The 22052-nt window shown below is 40.1% G+C and overlaps 1 protein-coding gene across 4 annotated transcripts in view; it reads left to right on the top strand.

The window, feature by feature from the left end:
* LOC124788273 (fatty acid hydroxylase domain-containing protein 2) overlaps positions 1-22052 on the top strand; it is a 200808-nt gene that overhangs the window by 49801 nt on the left and 128955 nt on the right. For 2 of the 4 annotated variants that reach the window (XM_047255483.1, XM_047255484.1), the window contains exon 1: positions 21757-21993. The exons of the other annotated variants lie outside the window; for them this stretch is intronic. In XM_047255483.1, the coding sequence (XP_047111439.1) occupies positions 21936-21993 (58 nt within the window). In that variant the 5' untranslated portion in view covers positions 21757-21935. Of the gene's footprint in view, positions 1-21756; positions 21994-22052 lie in introns of those variants that run through there. 4 annotated transcript variants of the gene reach the window in all.

Here is a 22052-nt window from a genome sequence, read left to right as displayed (position 1 = left end):
TTCCGCGACACGTGTATGTCCCAAGTCTGATTTGGCTCTAATATAAGGCTGGGGATTATCAAAAGGCTGGAAAAAAACCAAAACAAAAACTAAGTGAACATGAAAGTGGCACTCATCACAGTACATCATGCTTAGAATGATGCAAATTAGAAAATGTGCTAAATACTAGTTCAACCATAGAAAATCTCTTAGAATAAAACACTGTAAGACAATAGAAGAACTGGACAGATGTATTACATTGTGTAATACTACTACTACTACTACTACTACTACTACTATTATTGAAGCAATTCTTTTTCTCATTGCATGATATTTAGCTTTGTCTCAGGCAGCCGAAATGACAATTATTTGGACATCTCAGAGTTTCTGGTGAAATTTGATCCTGCTCTGAAAGAGCATTTAAGAAAATTTGAAGTGTAACACCAAGGAGGGAAATGCATGGTTCATTATCTAACTCATGATGATTAGAACAATTTTTTTGAAATTTTATTCTCCAAACTATTTTAACGGAGATAAAATGTAACAAATTTTTGTTATGGTAGATGCGACATCTGATGAAGCCCAAACAGAGAAAAATTGCTTTATACTCCACTGTGTTGCCATAAGTGAAGACAATCAATACAGAATTAGAGTGCGTTTTCTTGACTTCGTTGACTGTGCCCAGAAGACTGATCAGTCAGTCACTAAAATGATTTGCAATGAGCTGAAATATTATGGGTTACAGTGTTCACACTGTTGTGGGCAGGGTTATGGCAGTGGGAACTATACGAGCAGCATCTCACTTCACAAAGCAAAAAACACAGTATCCTATGAATATAATATTAGTGAGTTACAGTTGGAATTTGTAAACTTGTACAAATTCTTGGGTGTAACACTTAGTAAAAACATGAAGTGGAGTGGTCACATAGACCCAATCATGGCTATAGCAGGTAGCAGACTTTAATTTATTGGTAAAATGCTATCAGTCTACAAAGGAGATTGCTTACAAATCACTTGTGCATCCCTTCTTAGAATATTGCTCAAGTGAGTGGGAACCATACCAAATAGGATTAGCAGTGAGCATTGAATGTACACTGAGAAGGGCAGCACGAATGGTCAGAGGTTTGTTTGACCCATGTAAGAGTGTGAATCAGATGTTGAAAGTCCTGGGATAGCAGACTCTTGAAAACAGGCAGAAACTTGAAAAAGTCTACTGACAAAGTTTAAGCAACTAACTTTAAATGTTGACTCTGAATTTACTACAGCCTGCTACATACCGCTCTCATAGGTATTGTGAGGACAAGATTAGATTAATGACAATGCACACACATGCATTTAAACAATAATTTTTCCCACAATCAATACATGAATGGAACAGGAAAAAACTGTAATAACAGGTACAATGGAATGTACCCTCTTCCATGCACTTCACAATGGTTTGCAGAGTGTAGATGTAGAAGTAGATCTGTCAGGGAGCTCAAGCACATAGATTAAAAGAAAAATCTGTCGGCAATTTTTTCTCCTTGTGATGCACATTCATTAGATCATTGTGACATCCACGGTGCAGAGTTGTGTGGATGTACTCACTTTTTTTGGAATTGATTCGGAAACATATACTTCAAGCAAGGGAACCAACAATACATGTTGAAAGTGCTAATATTATTAGCCTAGTGGAAGACTGAAAAAAAGAAAAGAGAAATTTTGGGATATTATTTATACAAGAAGTTGCAACATAGCTGAAGATACTGGAAAAATCCTGAGTTGAATGTAACAATTGGCAGCACAGGGAAATGGAAGCGCAAAATGAAAGAAATCACTTTGTAGATGAAACACCAAAAGAAAATTTAAACCTGAGCTTTGAGGGCAGTTTTAAACTAAATGTTTTCAATGTATTTTGGGTCTTCTATGTTGATGCATAACTGTGAGCTCTGGACTCTTAATGCATACATGAGACAGAAACCTAGAACTGAACAGCTAGGCATGGAAAGGGCTATATGGGAATTAACAAGGGAAAAAAGTAAGAGACATCAACTCGATTACCAACGTCAAAGAGATTCTGGAGAGAACATGTGCTCTGAAATGACACTGGGCCAGCCATGTTGGCTGAACAAATGACAACTGATGGACAAAGGTGCTGCTGTAATGGAGTCCAAAAGGCAGAGACAGGCAGATAGGCCGTAAGGAAGACCCCCAGAGTGATGGGAAAAGATGTGCAAAAGATCGCAGGAGTTAATTGGCTGAACATAATCTTAGACCATTGCTCAATTAAGAAGAAATTGCAGATATACCTTATTTCAGTACTGGGAGAGGCCACATCATTCAGTGATTAGATGATGATGATGATGATGATGATGATGATGATGATGATGATGATGATGATGATTACCGGATTATAAATACAAAATCAAATAGTGGTAATACAGAAGAAGCTGTAATAATTAATAAGAAAATAGGAATGTGTATAAGCAACTATAAGCAACATAGTGAATGCATTATCGTAGTGAAGATCGACACAAGACCAACACACATTGCTGGAGTAAAAGTGTTCACCCTTCTAGCTCCACAGACAACGAGGAAAGTGAAGGAATAATACAACAAATAATTCATTTCATTAAGGGAGATTACATTTGTGATGGATGACTGCTACTCAATAGTAAGAAAAGGAAAGGAAAGAAAAATAGCTAAAGATCGCGACGAGAGGGAAAGAATAAAACGGGAAGCTGGTGGTAGAATTTTACACAAAGCTGAGTTTAATAATTGCAAACATTTGGTTTTAGAAACACGAGAAAAAGATCTGTATATCAGAGAGACCTAGAGATATTGGAAGGTTTCAGACCGTGATACAGAAACTACATTTTCAACTACAAAACATTTCCAGGAGCAGATATGGATAGTAGTGCGGCTGGATATGGTCTGGGACAGCCTAAAGTGACGCACACATCAGCCAATTATTCTGCCTATAATGGCATCTGTGGTGTCATAAGGAGGGTGGGGAAAGGGGTAGGCCAATTGACTTATGTATAAAATGGCAGGAAATTAAAAAAATACAATTTGACTGACCATCGGACAGTCTAAAGTGTCATATATGTCCACAAATCCAAGATGTCTGACCTAAGGTTCATTTTGAGACCATCTTCATCAGTGTCACCTAAATCCAAGAGGGTGACCATGGCATACTAGAACAGTCCAGTATATTGTATAGGTGTGTGGATTCAAGATATCGGTCCAAGATAGTTGTTGGGTTTTCTGCTGACATCAAGTCACTTCTTCCAAGTTTAAAACAGTGTAGCCTGCACGTCTAATGATTTCCCCCATCCCTCTGATGTCACAGCCTGCCACTTTAAGTTTGAAATTAGAGATCATTTCTCTTAAGTTTATAATGGTGGGAAATTCAAAAACATTTGTCCTAAGTTTAAAATATCGAGAAATTAAAAAATCCACTTGTCCTCACTTTGATATCAAGAAATTCAAAACTCCACTTAACCTATGTTTAAAATGATGGGAAGCCCACTGATTGTCAGAAATATATCATTTGTTCTAACATTAAAATTGTATAGCTCAGTGGTGCAACCTGCATGGTTGTTAACACTTGTTACTGTCATGTCTAGTAGGATAGGAATAGGAGAGTTATGCACTTACATTTTATTTGGGTAAACAATCGTGCACATCTGCTTGCAGAACTTGTACCACATTACACCAGTTAGCAGACATGCTACACTTCACTGCCACTGCCATTGCTGCTGCTACATGCCTTGTAGCTGACCACCCTTTGCTGCCAGATGGTGGTCAACTGCATGCTATGGATGCAGGATACAATGTGGTGTCCTATCTCTGTCTGTGGCCAGACACTTTCACCCTTGTGTGTCTGAGCTTGCAGAATACCTGTGATGAACTGCTAGTTGGGATACCATATCATCTGGTATGGAATGTAGCATAGTCTGGTCACAATGCTAACAGCAGCCCGTGGAAAGGCATCACACCGAGGCTATTCAACTGATGCATGTCTTTACAGCTGCATCCTTAAGGCTTGAGGTGCTAGTGCATATAGCTGTAATGACTCAACTCCAGTCTGTGCCCTGGATAAAGTCCTGTGGTGTCCATGTACCCTATACCCCACTTCCATCCCTGCTTGTCAGAGCAAGCAGTAAATCTATGTCACTATACTATGTCATCAGTTTTGAATGTGGGCAATTGTCAGTTGCCTATTGTACACTATTGGTAGTGCGCCATCACCACAGCTGGCTGCATGATTTCACACTCAACCATGTTGTAATTTTAGAACAGAATGCAGCCAATAGTGTTAAAGGGATGCGGTGTCTCTGTTATGTTTATTGGAGCTATTTCAGGTCTCATAGGCATCTGGAATGCGTCACTATTAACACTCCGGAAATGATTTTCTGTGTAGAGTTCCACACACAGTAACCAAAAAACATGAAGGGATTAAACTCCAGCACAGTAATCATATAGGAACTGTGATTATTATTCATTGATTTCTCTTTTTGTAAGGCACAAGTTAAGATCCACAGAGTAGCGTGTTGGTATATCTTTTACGTCTATTAGTGTATCAATTCTGCATGACACTAGCCCTAGGTATATTGTATCAAATGTTCCCTGGTTTGGCAACTGCAATTTTCCATCATTCCATAGAATGCATGCTAGCCTTGAAGAGGTTGACTCTGAGTTAGATGGTATGCAAGTTAAGAAATTGTGCACTAGCAACACTGAACACCTGTAAAAACCTACAATGTGAATGAGATGATAATCCTACAGTCCTTAGATCCATATTGTAAAGCAAAATCTGCTGGACAATGCTACACAGATATGTTGGAGATGAACATATAAGTGGTGCACAGATATCAGCCTTTTTCTGACAATATAGACAGAATTACTTGATAGGGAACACACAAGGTATCTCTATTGTTCTATACAGTATAAAGGGGCATGGCGTTACGGGTACAATAATTTGTCAGCAGTGTCAAGTTCACTTCATGTTCCAATACACACCCTTTCTAGATACCATGACACTGTGCTCCACATAGTGACATAGGGGCTGTCTGCAGATTCATCTTGTGACAGTGAATTATTCCAGTTTTTTAAAGCAATGGAGTATTGTATATTTTATGCAAAGTCTGATGACTCAGCGGCATCAGACAATGACTGTGTTAGGAGGGATCAGAACTAAGACTATCAATCAGACCACTTTACCATTTGTACTGTAATCTGAAAACACATTATTTTTGTTGTGATGAATATACGAGCATATAGTACATAGCCTGTAAGGATCGCAAAGACAGGAGAAATCAAAGCTCGTACCTAGAGAATGTCATTGTTCTCCCATCATTCCCTCTGTGAATGAAAAGGAAAGGGAATGACTCAGTGACACAGAATACCCTCTGCTATATGTCACATAATGACTTGTAGAGTATATAAATTTGATTTGAAATTAGATGAAATAGAAATGTGTAGTGACACTGTGACAGATGCAGCTAAGAACACTTTGGTGCTTACAGTGACCACACAGTATTGGGAAAATGCATGGTTAACACAATGAAAAGTGAGGTCAAAAGATTCTGGATGAAAATATGTAAACATCAGGATGGAACCAACTGAAAAGCAGAAAGACAGCTATCCAAAACAACAGAATAGGAAATGGACATAGATACTGTAGTGCATTCATGTAGAATTTCAGTCAATTTTGCATAGAAATCAGTGAATTTGATGTCAAAAACCCTAAATAGTTATTCTAGCTTCCGTAACTGTAGTTGCCTACTTCCACCACTCATCCTCAGTGGTGAGGTTTAATAGCTATCAGGTGGACACACCACTTGTGCTCTCTGCAACATTGTGAAAAGTTGATCATCATTGTCACCAGAAATCTACCACCTCCAGAGAGGAAAAACTTGTTTATTATTATTATTATTATTATTATTATTATTATTTAATGTGTGTGTATGTGGGGGGGGGGGGGGAGGGCAGGCGGCGTGTACAAGCATGTGTGTTTGTGTGCAAGCACTCGTGTGTGCTCTAACATAGATGGTGCAGTGCATGATACACTCGAGCAGCAGTAGAACTCAAGTCGGCATGCAGACAGGCTCTATAAAGCAGCACCTGCTGTATTGGATCGACAGGGGATCTCAAGTTGATTCCGTATTTCTAGATTTCCGGAAAGCTTTAGACACCGTTCCCCATAAGCGACTTCTAATCAAGCTGTGGGCCTATGGGGTATCGTCTCAGTTGTGTGACTGGATTCATGATTTCGTGTCAGGAAGGTCGCAGTTCGTAGTAATAGATGGCAAATCATCGAGTAAAACTGAAGTGATATCAGGTATTCCCCAGTGAAGCGTCCTGGGACCTCTGCTGTTCCTGATCTATATAAATGACCTGGGTGACAATCTGAGCAGTTCTCTTAGGTTGTTCGCAGGTGATGCTGTAATTAACTGTCTAGTAAGATCATCCGAAGACCAATATCAGTTGCAAAGCGATTTAGAAAAGATTGCTGTATGGTGTGGCAGGTGGCAGTTGACGCTAAATAATGAAAAGTGTGAGGTGATCCACATGAGTTCCAAAAGAAATCCGTTGGAATTCGATTACTCGATAAATAGTACAATTCTCAAGGCTGTCAATTCAACTAAGTACCTGGGTGTTAAAATTACGATCAACTTCAGTTGGAAAGACCACATAGATAATATTGTGGGGGAGGCAAGCCAAAGGTTGCATTTCATTGGCAGGACACTTAGAAGATGCAACAAGTCCACTAAAGAGACAGCTTACACTACACTCGTTCGTCCTCTGGTAGAATATTGCTGCGCGGTGTGGGATCCTTACCAGGTGGGATTGATGGAGGACATCGAAAGGGTGCAAAAAAGGGCAGCTCATTTTGTATTATCACATAATAGGGGAGGGAGTGTGGCAGATATGATAAGCGAGTTGGGATGGAAGTCATTAAAGCAAAGATGTTTTTCGTCACGGCAAGATCTATTTACGAAATTTCAGTCACCAACTTTCTCTTCCGAATGCGAAAATATCTTGTTGAGCCCAACCTACATAGGTAGGAATGATCATCAAAATAAAATAAGAGAAATCAGAGCTCGAACAGAAAGGTTTAGGTGTTTGTTTTTCCCGCGCGCTGTTCGGGAGTGGAATGGTAGAGAGATAGTATGATTGTGGTTCGATGAACCCTCTGCCAAGCACTTAAATGTGAATTGCAGAGTAATCATGTAGATGTCAATGTAGATTGGAGCAGGATGCAGAATTGTTTCCAGATTTTAGTTTTCACTGTATCCAATACTTGCACCACTCATCAAGCCTCATCTAAGTGTTTTCAGAATACTGCTGTTCAACACTACTTCTCAATTGGCCACTGACAGATTGAAGCATGTTATCTCAATTGAACACCTGACATTGACTTCAAAGTCACAGTAGAAATAAAGAATGCCTGGCAGTGTACAAAGGTGCAGTTCATTGATATGGAATAGGATCAACTGTGCAGCAATCTGAAATAAGTATAAGATTGCATGACAATGAAATACAGTCCATTCCCTCAAGACATCTAAATCTTCAGCAGCAACAGTGCATCCACTGTCAACAAGTTTGGAGGTGATACGATGAAGCTAAGATCTCCAGACCTAAGAAAGCACTCAGATTTTATCCAAGAGCCATGAACCTGTTCGGTTTCTACAGTGCAATGTGGATCACAATCAAAAACTCTGTCTATGACGAACACATGTTAAACTGCACCATAATGTCCTTGATGAGGACAACAGCTAGTATTACTCATATGTACAGAATTTCCGTGTAAGTCAAGTTTACAGGTGGCCTACCTAAGTGCTCCAGGTGGTTTGTTTGCAATAAAAGGTAAATTTAAAGCATATAAAAACAGTTATGTGGAAATTATTGTAGAGTTGGTAGGGCTGATGAAGAAAAAAGAAAGGAAGAAAATAGAGATTTATTTCCGTAGTAAACCAAGTACAGAAATGTATTTTTACAATATATGAAAGTTCTATCAAAGTATTATATTTTTACAAGGTGTAATATGTTTAATCCCTTGACATCTAACAGTTTAGCTGTGGGAGAGAATGACTTAGTAGTGTCCGAGAGACTTTGCAGTCCAGTTGTTGAGATATCAAAGAGACTTAACACATCTTTGCGTGAAATGAAACTTAACGGTTCAGCTGTTGCAGTGTTAGAGTGAGACACAGCAGGTCATACATTTTTCAGTTGTTGTTAGAATTAAAGTTTGTATTAGAAGAGACAAAAGAACAAAAATAATTCAGTTAAACATTTTAATGTCAAAACTATTATTGATACTGTATGTACTATAACAAAAATACACTTCCTCTAACTAAAATAGAATTCCAACAGACTCCACAGATGAAAAAAATAGCACTATATATGCTTTGAAAGAATTGCACTCCCTTCTCTTCAAGGAAACAAATATTACTTGGGTGAACATTGTCAATAGCCCTCATAGCCACATACTGTTCAGATGATGATGCACTTTAGGCTTGGAGACTATACTACGAGAACTCAGATCTTACTGAGTTTACTTGAGACCAGTTGATACCCTCCTCCCGTACAGTACGACCTCAGAAGCACTACCTTCAAGGAGTGCAGCAATTACTGAGGTAAGGTAATAACCGCAGATGCTAGAAAATTTTGCCAGTTGACGGATAAAATGTATTATAGTCACTTCACAATTAATGGAATTTACCATCAGAATATTCCACAATATATTTCAACTGCAGGCTATCAAACAGACCATGAATGGAACTGAAGGGGATGGTTGCGAAAAAAGAGGTCAACTTCTTCAACGCTTTCTAAGGTGTTTAGTCATCGACTTAGGTGGAGAGGGGAAGTGTCATTGTTTGTTAAGATCAGAAGTTAACCTAATTTCTCACAGTCGCTCAGGTTACAATAACGGATCTCCTGCTTTTGTGTCTTCTTATTCTTTATTTTATTGTTATGCTTTCTTTCTTCTTCTTTTTTTGTGACATATTGCAAGTATGCCATGATGACTTCACTATATTTTTCCTAAAATCTTCTTCCATAATAGAGGCCAGATGTCTGAAAGTAAAAAATTGTTTAGGTTTTACTATATGTGAACAGAGAAAAAGTCTATGCTGTTTAGAAATAGGCCATTAATTGTTGAAACAACTTTCATTACGTGACATTTTTTACCAGTGAAAAAGTCAGCTCTATTGAAGGAGGAAGACTGGAAAAGAAAGAAGGAAACTTGCAATTTGGCTAACTGAAGAACTAAAAGAGCTCATGAATCTCAGTGACGCTGCACATGGGGCGTACAAACATGCCCCACACTTGAGAATCATACTACTTAAAAGCAGAAACTGAGCAGAGTGTCAAGCTGTGAAAATGCAAAACTCAGGCATGCCCATACATTAACTGACAACAGAAACAGACCAGCTGTCCTGTGGAAAAAACTGCATGGTCTTGATATAGGCAAAGTGAAAGCCGCAGGTTATCCCATTGTCCCAGCTGATGAACTGAACTGGTACTTCACATTACCTACAACCACAATTAAAACACGAATGAAACCAAGACTGACTGATTACTTCATAGGGGTAAACAACTAGAGATGAAAAGTTGTATCTAAAGCATTTTACTTGCAACACCCTTAAAAAAGCCATCATGTGTATCAGATCACCATCCACTGGACTTGATGGCATCACAGTCCAAATGGTGAAGCTAGTTCTTGATCCACTACTGGCCACAATAACAGGTATCTTCAAGGACTCCTTGACCACAAGTGCTTTCCAAGAGGCCTGCAAACAGGGACTTGTTAAGCCATACCTAAAAGGAACATTGCTGTAACTCCCTCTGATTACCAACCTATTTGCATTCTTCCTGCACTGTCCAATGCCTTAGATTTTAGAATGTATAGTCCACGACAAGTTCAAAAACTACCTAACTACAAACATACTACTAGACAAATACCAGTCAGGCTTCCTTAAACATTGGAACACATCTGCCTTAATAAAGGTGACCCGAAACTTGCCATGGAAGCACAAGAGGCAACTATCATCTGGTTCTTAGACTTTAGCAAAGCCTTTGTCACTATCAACTGTGACATTTTACTTTCCAAACATAGCAGTGCAAATTTCTTGCCAAGTCCATTGCAACAGTTTCAGTGAACAAAGTGTTGATGTCCAGCACCGTGAAGTCACAATGAAAGCAGATAGTATCATGCTTCCTCAAGAGTTCGGTATTAGGTTCTATACTCTTTTCATTGTATGTAAATGATGTATCATCAGTTTTAGTACTGCTGCAGATATCACATATACACTGATGACCTCCAGTTGTTTCTAAGTGTGAAACTAATAAACCTGAAGACAGCTATCAAGAATCTCAGTACCGACCTGCTTGCACTATCAAAATAGGCATAGGACATGAGGTTAAAGTTCAACCCATCCAAAACCCACGCAGTGCTGGTTGGATGTTCTAGGCTTATTAGCCCAAAATATCAGGAATCCCTATTTATCTCTAAATGGGCTAAGTATCAGTGTCTCTCCTTCAGCAAAGACTCTAGGAGTAATAATGGCTGAAAATCTAAATTGAACTGAGCACGTAACTGCAGTGTACAAGAAGGCATCACCATCTCTCCAAGCCCTACAAAAATATAAAAAGCTCTTCCTTTTTGACCTGAAAAAGAAACATGTACAAACATTTCTAATTACAGCGATATTATCCTGCAAGGCCTTCCTCAGGAAGGCTGCTGCACCTGGAATTGGTTTTGAATGCCTGTGTTAGTTATATCTGTGATGTTTGACTATTTGATCACATTTCACCATCATATGCACAGCTATCCTGGCTGTGTGTAGCCAAGTGCAAAAATTTCCATACCCTCTGTCTTCTCTACTGTTTTATCAATAAACTGTGCATATCATAATTACTCCTCGACCTTAATGCACTTGTCTGAACAACGTGGCAGGAACACTCTCTCCCTTCAGAGCAAAATCTTTCCTGTCTCGCTCCATCATTTAGCCATTTTCTTGAAGTCCAACTCTCACTATCAGTAGCAGGAGCAGGATCCTGGCTCTGGAATAACCTCTACAGCATCTGAAGACAGTTAATGACATATATACTAAAGCAGCAATAAGGATTACCATTGTCCCTGTATACAATTGTTACCCTTGAATGTCCCTCTTTCAAAACTGATGTTCCTCAGTTCCCAGTATTCTTAGCCTATGCAGTCTCCTTTAATTTCCTTTCCCTAGGACTTGCTATATAAGAAACCATCAATTTTGTACGGTTATAGATTTGTCTTATATCTGCTACTATGATTTTTATATTATTATTATTATTATTGGTGTTTTTATCACTACTATTACTACTGCTACTATTATTGTAATCACTGTTAGTGGCAGCAGCTGCAAAAGTGCAAGTATTGCCAGTATTAACTTTATTAGTTCATAGTCAGTATAATTTACTCACACTTCCATTTCACACACACAGGTCATTTTAATACTACTAGTCATATTAAAATTATTTGTTAGTTAATTATTTTATAAAAGTGCTACTGTATGTGTGAAATCTAGGTTCGATGTAAACATCGGTCGTTTGGCCCTAATGAGATCAGGTTAAAGAAAGAAAGAAAGAAAGAAAGAAAGAAAGAAATAAAATACAGCTCTGTTAGACATTATTCGTTACTGAGAAAGGAAAAATACAACGCATAATGTAAACAGGCTCTATGTTTTGCCTTATACTCGTAAATAGCGTGTGATATGTTCGTATATATGTATTTCCGCCAGCGAATAACTGTCATGTTTTGAAATGTTTGAACGACACTGTTCGTGTTGTTTCACTTGTCAGCAATTTTCTACGCAACTTTAACAAGAACGTGTCATAAAGTTTGTCTTTTAATTAATAAACTTTCTCTTTGCAAGTTCATGAGATATGATACTATGTTTCGACCTTTTTGTTATTACGGATGGTATCTAATAATGTCAGTTTCGTCTTCAATACTGGCGAAGTGATATCCGTCTAGTGTGAAGACACAAATATTTGGCGATGACGTCGTCCACCTTTCCGTATGAATCGGCCTTTAGTCCTCTCTTGGAAAGATTACATCATCTCTCTGAGAAAGTTAGAAGCGTAAATAGGATCGGTAAACAGTGGAAGCTCATAAGAAATACAACTATTGGGAAGTTGCTCGACGTGCAAGAGCGACACCTGAAAGTAGTGCTTATTGACCACTCAGGAATGGTCAGCATGCTTCTCAACGAAGAAAATAAACCATGGCAAGCCAAGAGAGTGATTAACATTCTACAGATTGTCATCTCTGCATGGCGAGCACAAATTTGTCAGCAGTTCCGTCAGGGCAAATGCGCTCTCGACGTATTTGAGAAGCATTTTCGATAAAAGTAGCACAGGGCAGAGGATATGAAGACACTATCCAAAGGTAACGTCAAAAGAAGATGAAAAAATGACTTGCTTGATTTCTACCTCTGAAGATTAGCAAAAAATCGTCAAAATGCTGCCCAAAAAGAAGGTTCCATGTCTCGATCAACTCACTAATGAATAAAACGACTACTAACGTTTTATTACACGACCGCCGCCATTGGCAATTACCCATTTCACGAACGTCTTCAATAAGATCAAGGTACCACAACAGTTCCAAACCAGTAAAGCTATGCCAAAGTGGCTTCCCCCTCAACATCCTATGATTTGCCGGTCCTGGCAGCAGCTACGGTCAGCCTGTGCCTAGGCGCATGTTCTTGCCTGGCATGTTCTCTGCGGGCGGTCGGGAAGTAACCTCATCCACGTGAGCTAGAACCATGGTAGCATCTTGTATTAAACTTGGTTTGCAATTTTCTCGAATTCCCATTTCATTTTCGAGACAGTTTTCATGTTACTTTATTCTCCGGAAGTTCCGACCCTCATGACACGCTCCCCTCCGTGCGCCCCCCCCCCCCCCTCCCCTCGTTCCCCCCAACCCATTTAACATGATCCTATCGTCAACGCCTGTAAAACGACTCATCAGAGCAGGAGTTCCCCAAGATGCAGTATCAAGCCTAGTTCTTTATAACCTGAACACGAATGATAAACCGCAGCCGGCCGGGGTGGCGGTGCGGTTCTAGGCGCTACAGTCTGGAACCGCGTGACCGCTACGGTCGCAGGTTCGAATCCTGCCTCGGGCATGGATGTGTGTGGTGTCCTTAGGTTGGTTAGGTTTAAGTAGTTCTAAGTTCTAGGGGCTGATGACCTTAGAAGTTAAGTCCCATAGTGCTCAGAGGCATTTGATAAACCGCAGCATAAAAAGCAAATGAATCTGCGTTATTTTCCTTTTCTGTGGAGAGAATGTGTGTATTAACGCCTTTGCAAAATGCTTTGAACAAAACTGAACACTGACAAAGAAATGGTGTTAAACTCTTAACTTAAACAAGGCACACTGAGTGCAGGCCTTTATACGAAGTATTTATTTAGCGTAAGGCAAAACTACATAAATAGCGACATATGGAAAACATAAAAATACGATGCACGAGCCCGCATAAAAGTAATGTTCCCGATTTTTTGTCAAAACTATTAAAGCCTTTTTAATAAAGCAAACGGTATTAACATTCGACATTTTTATTCATCGTGTCTACATTTTTGCAGCCCTCTGCCGCTAGAGCGGTGGCGGTTACATACGCCCCCCGTCCCTTGGGGACCTCGCGCACCGCACCCGCCAGTCATTCCGCACGCTATTCATTCGTTTCTTTCGTCAGTCGGGTCGACTGAATCGAGTTGCCAAGTAGTTGTACTTTCCTATGTAGCACGCGCGTCCGCGTCGTCTATTTTATACGTTTCTGGCCGAGCGAGGTGGCGCAGTGGTTAGCACACTGGACTCACATTCGGGAGGACGACGGTTCAATACCGCGTCCGGCCATCCTGATTTAGGTTTTCCGTGATTTCCCTAAATCTCTTCAGGCAAATGCTGGGATGGTTCCTCTGCCAGGGCACGGCCGACTTCCCACCCATCCTTCCCTAATCTGATGAGACCGATGACCTCGCTGTTTGGTCTCTTTCCCCCAAATCAGGCCAACCCTATACGCTTCTGCCTGGCCCACAGGAATCGGCTTATTGACTTAGCTCCGTTGAACACTCACCCTGACATTGATTGTCGTATTGACAATCTAATTAACCAATTTACCGTGAAGAACAGGCGCATAGAATTCATCAATTAAGGAAGAGAACCACAATTGTAACTTGTTTATATCATTAGATGACATTGTCTTGCATACTTGTATAAGTTTAAATAAAACTTTCTTAAACTTTGCATGTGACTTTATTTTTTATTACGGTAAAAGTAAAGGTAGCTAAAGATATCTTTAGCGCCCCCCTCCTTGTGGATTTTCTGTATCCACCACATTTCTGAATTGTAGCTTGTAACATGGCGATGTGTAACGCAACACTGTGTCGATGCGTGAGAAACAAGTTTCGAATTCGAAGAGTTCGTCCTCACATGGAGTACCCTCTCCTTCAGCACGACAATGCTATAACGCACACGAGTGCTGTGACGTTTGGAACACTCCGATGCCTTGGATTCACTGTCATACATCCTCCACACAGTTCCGACTCAACCCCATCCGATTTTTATCTGTTCCAAAACTGAAAGAACATCTTAAAGGACTTCACTTTGATAGTGATGAACCGGTGCAGGCAGAGGTGTGTGTGTGTGTGTGTGTGTGTTTGGCTCCGTTAACATTCCACTGTGACGGTGTCAACAAACTGTTTTCTCATTGGGAGTAATATGTTAGTCGCCAGAATGACTACGTTAAGAAATAAATACATTCACATGAAAAATATAAATGTTTTGTTTAAAAAACTTCAAGACTTTTCACGTAAATTCTGAGGTATTACCTTTCAGCACGCCCTCGTGAAATAAAATTAAAGCACGTGGACAGCATGTATTAATTTCAAGGTCCTTAACCAGAGAGACCTTATGAAGTCGTTCCAGTCTCCTCGAAATCTTGTTATTGGGCATTCGCAAATGGTAATGTGTTCTACTGTTTGCTTCGTTGCGGTACTCTTATTTGGAACTGTGTACGATTCCGCGTTCCCCAAGACAAGCTTTGCATCTTTCGTGCCTGCTTCCGATGCGTTTGAGGCGGCTCCACATTTTGCGCGGCAACTGCGTGCCTGTAGGCGGCAGGTTTGGATCAGTCTGAATCGCGAGGCACTGTCTAGCTAACAGTATCCAGTTTTGTCTCCAGTAAACTTATAAATCGCAGCTACCAGGTTGGTGGGGACTGTTGAGATTACACACAAGCTTTCTAGATGTAAGCCTGGTATTTGGAGGAGGAGAGAGAATTTTGCTGAAATCTTATCCATTTCAGGCCGCTGCCCGTTGTATGAGATCTGGTGGTATCATATTAGACAATATATGAATTCAGGGAGCTGGCGTTGATTTTTACCGATCTGTGACAATACTCATTGTGTGTTTCAGTTGGATATCAGTCTTGCTGGCGATACTGCTTATACCCCACACAGGAGTACTTGTGAGCCCCAGTTTGTGCAAGTCAGCTTTCTGATAATATAATTTGTTTAGTTCTTTCAAAATATTTTCTAAATGTCAGAGAGCTTTGTTTAGGATGCACGTTGTGATCTGAGTGGTCGGCAGATGCTGATATTAAGTTTTGTACCGTTATCGGCTAGTTGGTTGTGGAAGTGGAATACGCATACCTCTGCTTTACTGGAGTTGTACAATCTCTGCTGTTTACAATATCTGTTTAACATACTTAGATCCTCTCATAGAGTAAATATCTCTGGAGTGAGCATTGCGTTCTGCGCGCGCATGTTGTCAACGTTAAACCAGGATTGTCACGTGTTTTCGGGACTTCGTTGTGCGTGTGTGCTTTCTGCAGCGTTTGAAGTTTATAATATCAAGAGTTTTTGTTGTGTTTCACCGTTTGCTGATAGTGCAATAGCGAGGGTGAATTACTTTGTTGCTACGGATGCAAAGAAAAATATGTGAAAGGAGGGATAGTAACTTTTCATGGGTACATACCATGTAGCTTTAATTATAGTTATCATATTAGTAAGAGACACTGTATATGCTAAAAATTTCGAGACGCTTATAATTAAGGCTTGATTCTGTAGACCTATTTTTCTACGATTTTATGACTATATAATAGATATTACGGCTCATACAAAAGCTTACAAACAGTCGCTTCTTCTCGTAAATTTGCTAGTGGGATAGGAAAGGGAATGGTTAGTTGTTTCAGTAAATACTATCCTCCATGCATTTATCAGTGACATGTCGATTATGTATATACATTACTCAGTCTACTACTTATTTAATAAGCTGGGAGCAAGTACTTAAAAAGCGTTAAATAAAAGCCTCAAAGTGCCACCAGTAAGAAAAATTGTGCTTTAGGTCGCAAAAATGAGTAAATAAATACGCAGAAATACAAGAAAAAAGGACGAATTAGCAGGGTATGATCGCTAATGTGTGGCAAATTCCGTGTTTTTCGGACACTTGCAAAAGTACTACCGAACTGTCGTTTTGCAAGACTATCACTGCAAAAATGTACGTCAGGCTCTGTAATACTATAAAGTGCCGTATCATACCGAAAACTACCAAAAATCGAGTGCATCTGAACTGTGACATCTATCGCAAAGAAGCAGAATGTTATATCACTTGCCCTTAAAAGTTACGTAGCTGGTTTATTCCCGGTATCAAATGGATACTGTTAAAATGTCTGCGCAACATATATAAATAATCCATGACACGTACGAAAAGAATCCGTCTGTAAAGGGATGTAGTGACATTCTAAATATATAGGACGCTATACGGACACACGCACGACGTCCAGAGATCACGTGACCAGGCCGGCAATGTATGTTGACAACACAAAAATCTGTTCTGCGCATGTGAATGCTCACTCCAGAGATATTTACTCTATGGATCCTCTGTGAAACGTTCTTCTCGGTCTTCGAAAGATTTTAATTGTATTGATTGTACAATATCATCTGTGTATCAAAAGTTTAAGATGATGTTGCTGGGATGCTACAGTTTAACGTGCAATCCTCCTTGGCTGAGACAGTGAAGGTTAGACTAAAGGCAGACTGAAAATATCTGTGGTCCGGCCGGCACCTCTCGCTTCTAGGAATCCGCTTTACCACCAGACCACAGGCCCGACAGTGACAAGATTAACTACCGCCATTATTTCAGATTTCTGTCGATGAAATCTTCTCGGGTTATCAGCCGAGTGGTGGCGTTTAGAAGAATTCATCAGTGGAATTCGCCGAGAACGACTGCAATCGCATACAGATTTCGTCGCTGGGATTACCGCCAAGCAGAATCGATAGTTACTTTCACAGGCGCTGACTTGATTATGAATTATTACAACTCAGGTTAAAAAAATGAAATGTGGTATTATAGCATCATAAAGTTTACAACTCAGGATAGAGTAAAATTTCGGAACAGAGCTGTACTTAGTGATCCTGTACCCCTGATAGTACATCCAAACATTCACCCTCCACTTCTCTGCTTCCCACAATAAACTACCTAATCTACGTAGATTTACCACATTTTATAATTTTAAAAGTAGGTTTAATAATCATGAAGTATTATTGAAAATATTACATAAAAGAACTATTCAGATGACAATTGTTTCATACAACAATTTGAATGTTTCATTGTATTAAATAAACGACGGATTGTATAAAGCTTTCTAAAAGAATTAAAGTAAACCAAAATCTGTAAATTGTTGTTTGTGGCAGCTGCTGTACATTGGCCTATCGTATGATGGGTAATGAATATATTTTATAAGCCCCTCATAAATTAATAACATGTATTACTTTAATTAATTAGAAATGAAAGAAAAAGTTCCATAATTGAGAGCTGAGAAAGTATCCCTGATTTGAGCAAACCAAACTTATTGGCTATATTGTTTACGTCAAGTTTAGCAGCTGAATCGTATTTCATCGAAAAGAAAGCTAAATTTCAGTCTGCTTTCACAGGTGTTGACCTTGACTAGCTGTATCATCTTTAGTCCTTGGATGGATAACAGCAGTCTTCTGGACACGGCAACTTTCCGTTTCATCAACAAACTGTCTTCAAAATTGTGTATTTTGGTTTACGTTATGTGTAATCCTTGGAAATGCACTTGACTCTCTAGAAAAAAACATTGTTTGGTGCAAATCAAATCAATTATTTTCCTTTATTAATGTTGCAATTAATGTTGGAATCTTGCATATCTAATGCTTGGTAGGGGTCATTTAGACCTCTTACCGAACAAGCCATCTTTTGGATAGTGAATATCTTTGGTCTTAATGGCACATTGTGTTGGCAAGATTACTAACAACAGTAAACAGTCCAGCACAACTACACATTGTTGAAAAGTCAGTACTGCAAGAGCTACAAATGTATACTCTTTTGGAAGCTAAGTGTATTTCATTACGCCAAAATTTTGTGGTGAGCATGAATTTAGTTTCTTGTACAAAATAATTAGCGATAATTTTACCCTTTACTTACACCATATATTCCATATAACATGTTACAAGCAAAAGATCATCATCAAAGTCAGCACAAGAGATCAGAACTTTTAATCGACAGATCCAGAATGGTTTGAAGATAAAATTTCATTTTGATCAGGAACATGATAATAATTCTGAAACTGATGTTTCCCAGAATAATGAATCCACGTTTTCTAGCATTCCAAGTGAAGACAGACTACAGAAGCATTGATTTCTTTATTGGTCGTGGTACTAATTCGAGTAAAACACCATCATGCAGCAGAATTCAAGTACATGGTATCATGTAAATTCCACCTGAACCATTCTAGGAACGCATGGTACTATTTTGTCTCGAAAAGAATGTTGGAGGAAATGATGCGTGGTGCTGATTTATAAGGTAGGCGCATTGCTATTATCAAGGAAAACATGAGAAACTACATCGTCTTACGAAGTGAATGCATTTTTTGGATCCAGATCAGACAAAACAAACGAGTGTTGCCTCTACTACAGTGAAGAACCAACGAAGACATTGGGAGGAACATCCGCATCTATCCTCTGCGAACCGCTGTGAAGTGCATGGCAGAACATTCCACCAGCAAGACACTGGGAGGAATATCTTCTTCTACGTCTATACTCTGCTAAATGTATGGCAGAGGGTACATCGCACTGTACCAATTATTCGGGCTTTTCCCGTACTATTACTGTTTGGAGTGCAGGTAGAATGCCTCCGTGCGTTTTTTAAATAATCTAAACTTGCCCTGACGATCCGTAAGGGCGTAGTACGTATAGGATTGTAGTATATTGCTTGTGCTAGAGTCATAATTTATAGCCGGTGTTTGAAACTTTGTTTGTAGACTTTCTCGAGATAGCTTCCGTCTGTCTTAAGCCAGTTCAGTGCTTTCAACATCTCTTTGACATTACACTACGGGCCAGAAAAACCTGTGTCTATTCATGCTGCCCTCTGTGTATGCTCGGCATGTCGTCCTAGCTATGTTTGGTAGGGATCCCACACACTTGAGCAATGTTCTAGGACAGGTCTTACGAGTGATTTGTAAGCAATACAGCATTTTACCAATAAACTGCAGTCTGCTTTAACCACGATTGTGCCTGTGTAATCGTTCCATTTCATGTCCCTACTAAGATATTTGTGAGAGTTCAGATTCCAGCTGTGACTCATATCCATAGGTTGCCCAGGAAATATTACAAAGGATAAATTTTTCGCAAGTGTTCCGTTATTTGAAGAAATGTTGCAGGAAAAGATTACAATAATGGAAGCCTTGAAACAAAACAACAAGCAAATACCGCAGGAAACGAAGGCGTCGAAGTCCAGGGACGTTTCATCCTCATCGTATGGTTTTGAAGACAAATTGACAACTGTAGATTATGTACCAAAAAGAGTGTCATACGGCTAGTTCTCAGCACCACAGCAGATGAAGGAAATAAAAAAAGAGAGTTTATTCAATAATAAAACTAAATCAGGAGTTGAGTATCTTAACCGGAAAGCACCTACATACAAATACAAGGAATTGTCAAGAAGATAGCCTGTTGACTTACGGACAAACTTAATGAATGTAGCACCCATTAATACGACGAAAAGCACCCCCATGCCACATTGTACGTCCTCCACTGTCGGCAGTACGTTCTCCAGACATTCATGAAACCCAAACCCTTCTATCGAATTGCCATAGGGTATAGCGTGATTCGTCCACTGTCTAGTGGCAGCTCTCACTACATCACCTCAGCGTCCCTTAGCATTAACTACAGAAATATCTGGCTTATGAGGAGCTGCTGAATCATAGTATCCCAATCAGTCGTTGTGCTAATTAGACTGCCGGTAGCATTTTGGAATTCACAAGTGATTCATCCTGCAGATTTCATGCGATTTTTTACATTCGCCCGTCAGTACATGAGGTTTGGCTTTGTTTTGATTGAGCTGTGGCTGTTCTTTCGCATTCCCACTTCAAAAACACAATACCAACTGTCCACTTGGACAACTCGTAAAGCGTTGAAATGGCCTGAGGGATTTGTTACTCAGCTGAGATCCAATTAGTCCAAATTCTGAGTTACTGAGCTCTCCTGATCAACCCATTCTGACTGCTTCGGTACTGACATCACAATATTGATGGATCCGACTCTACATGGCAACTGGTTGTCAACTCCGCATTACGTAGGGGTGTCCGAATACTGTGCTATCAGATAGTTTATTACTTTGCAGCACTGTATAGTCCCCATTCCTCAGTCGACAGAAATCAACAAAACTAGTAAGCTTTAGGTGAAATCACAATTTGCTTCATCACCCGTCGACCTTTTAGATCCTAGAATATCGCATCGAAGTAGCGGCAGGAACTCTGTTGGTGGGCGTGAGCTATTTAGGTGGCAACTGTTTGAACCACGTGGACTGTTGTCACCTAAACGATGTTTGCGGTGGCCCTATGTTCTATTATGGTCGTCTGTATGATCGCACTCGGACGAAATGGCACTGGAGACATGACGTTATGACAATAGCGTGGATTTACACTCTCGGGCCGAGGGAAAGGCTTCTTCTCGAAGTCCAAAGATAGGGACGCAGGGTATAGGAGATCTTACTTACCACTCCCGGTTAGTTCTTAAACTTTTTTTTTTGTGCTTAGGCCATTATCGGGGACCTATTCGCCACCCTTTCGGTATGGCTCCGTCTTTGGGTAAACCGCGTCTAGACAGAACATGCTTACGCTCATGTCTAATATGCCCATTCAGTTTCTAATATTTCCGACAGCGAAATTTCATGCGGCAGCCGATAAAGGGCCAGCAAGTGCAGATTTTCTGTGATGTGATAGGCGAATCCTTGAACGAACTAATCAACAATCTAGGCCAGTACCATACATCCTGCATGGCAGTTGTAAACGATGAAAATCACTGTCGTACCGTAGATCAAGAGTGCTAGGTTCACTATAAATTACAAAGCAATCAAAACACACCGTAACTATAGGAAAAAATCACAGAACCATTGATTAGAAGGAAATATCTCCCGGCGTAATCTTCTATTAAAATCAACCTATGTAACAGAATGACAAATATGACACACCACGAAAGCCAATGCGTTGTCATGCGTCTTGAACGGGAGAAAGCGTCGTCAAAGCATAATGGATAAATGCCACTGATGAAGGGAAAGTAGAGGAAAAAAGGAAGCATTTATAGCTGTTGGTCCGTTAGGTAGTCCGCAAGTAGCACAGCTGAGGTGCAGAAGTTGCTACGAGTGCGTATGTGACACGGTAGTTGAAGAGCGAATGTAGGTGACAGAAACCGGTTGCGTGTGTGACGTTGGTTCAGAGCAGTGCTCTCCGTGTGGCGAGTAGGGAGAGGATGCGTCGTAACTGTCAGTTGAGCGTGCCACGTGATTGTACTGTCTACAAGTGTAGGTGCAACAGGACTGCGGTCCTCTTTAGTTGCCAAGAATCCGCCGACGGAAGTGTATGCAGCCACCGACCCCCTCCTTAATCAGATACGCATAGCGTGTTGTCATGATTCACAAAGGCATCGTGCAAGGGAAACAACGGAGACGACGTCACAGACAGAGAAGTACGCAGTCAGCATCTACATGTGTATAGCAAGGAGTGTAAAACTGCATCCTCAATGAA

Source organism: Schistocerca piceifrons, chromosome 3, assembly GCF_021461385.2.
Source record: "Schistocerca piceifrons isolate TAMUIC-IGC-003096 chromosome 3, iqSchPice1.1, whole genome shotgun sequence".
NCBI lineage: Eukaryota > Metazoa > Arthropoda > Insecta > Orthoptera > Acrididae > Schistocerca > Schistocerca piceifrons.
This window is presented reverse-complemented; position numbering and strand designations above follow the sequence as displayed.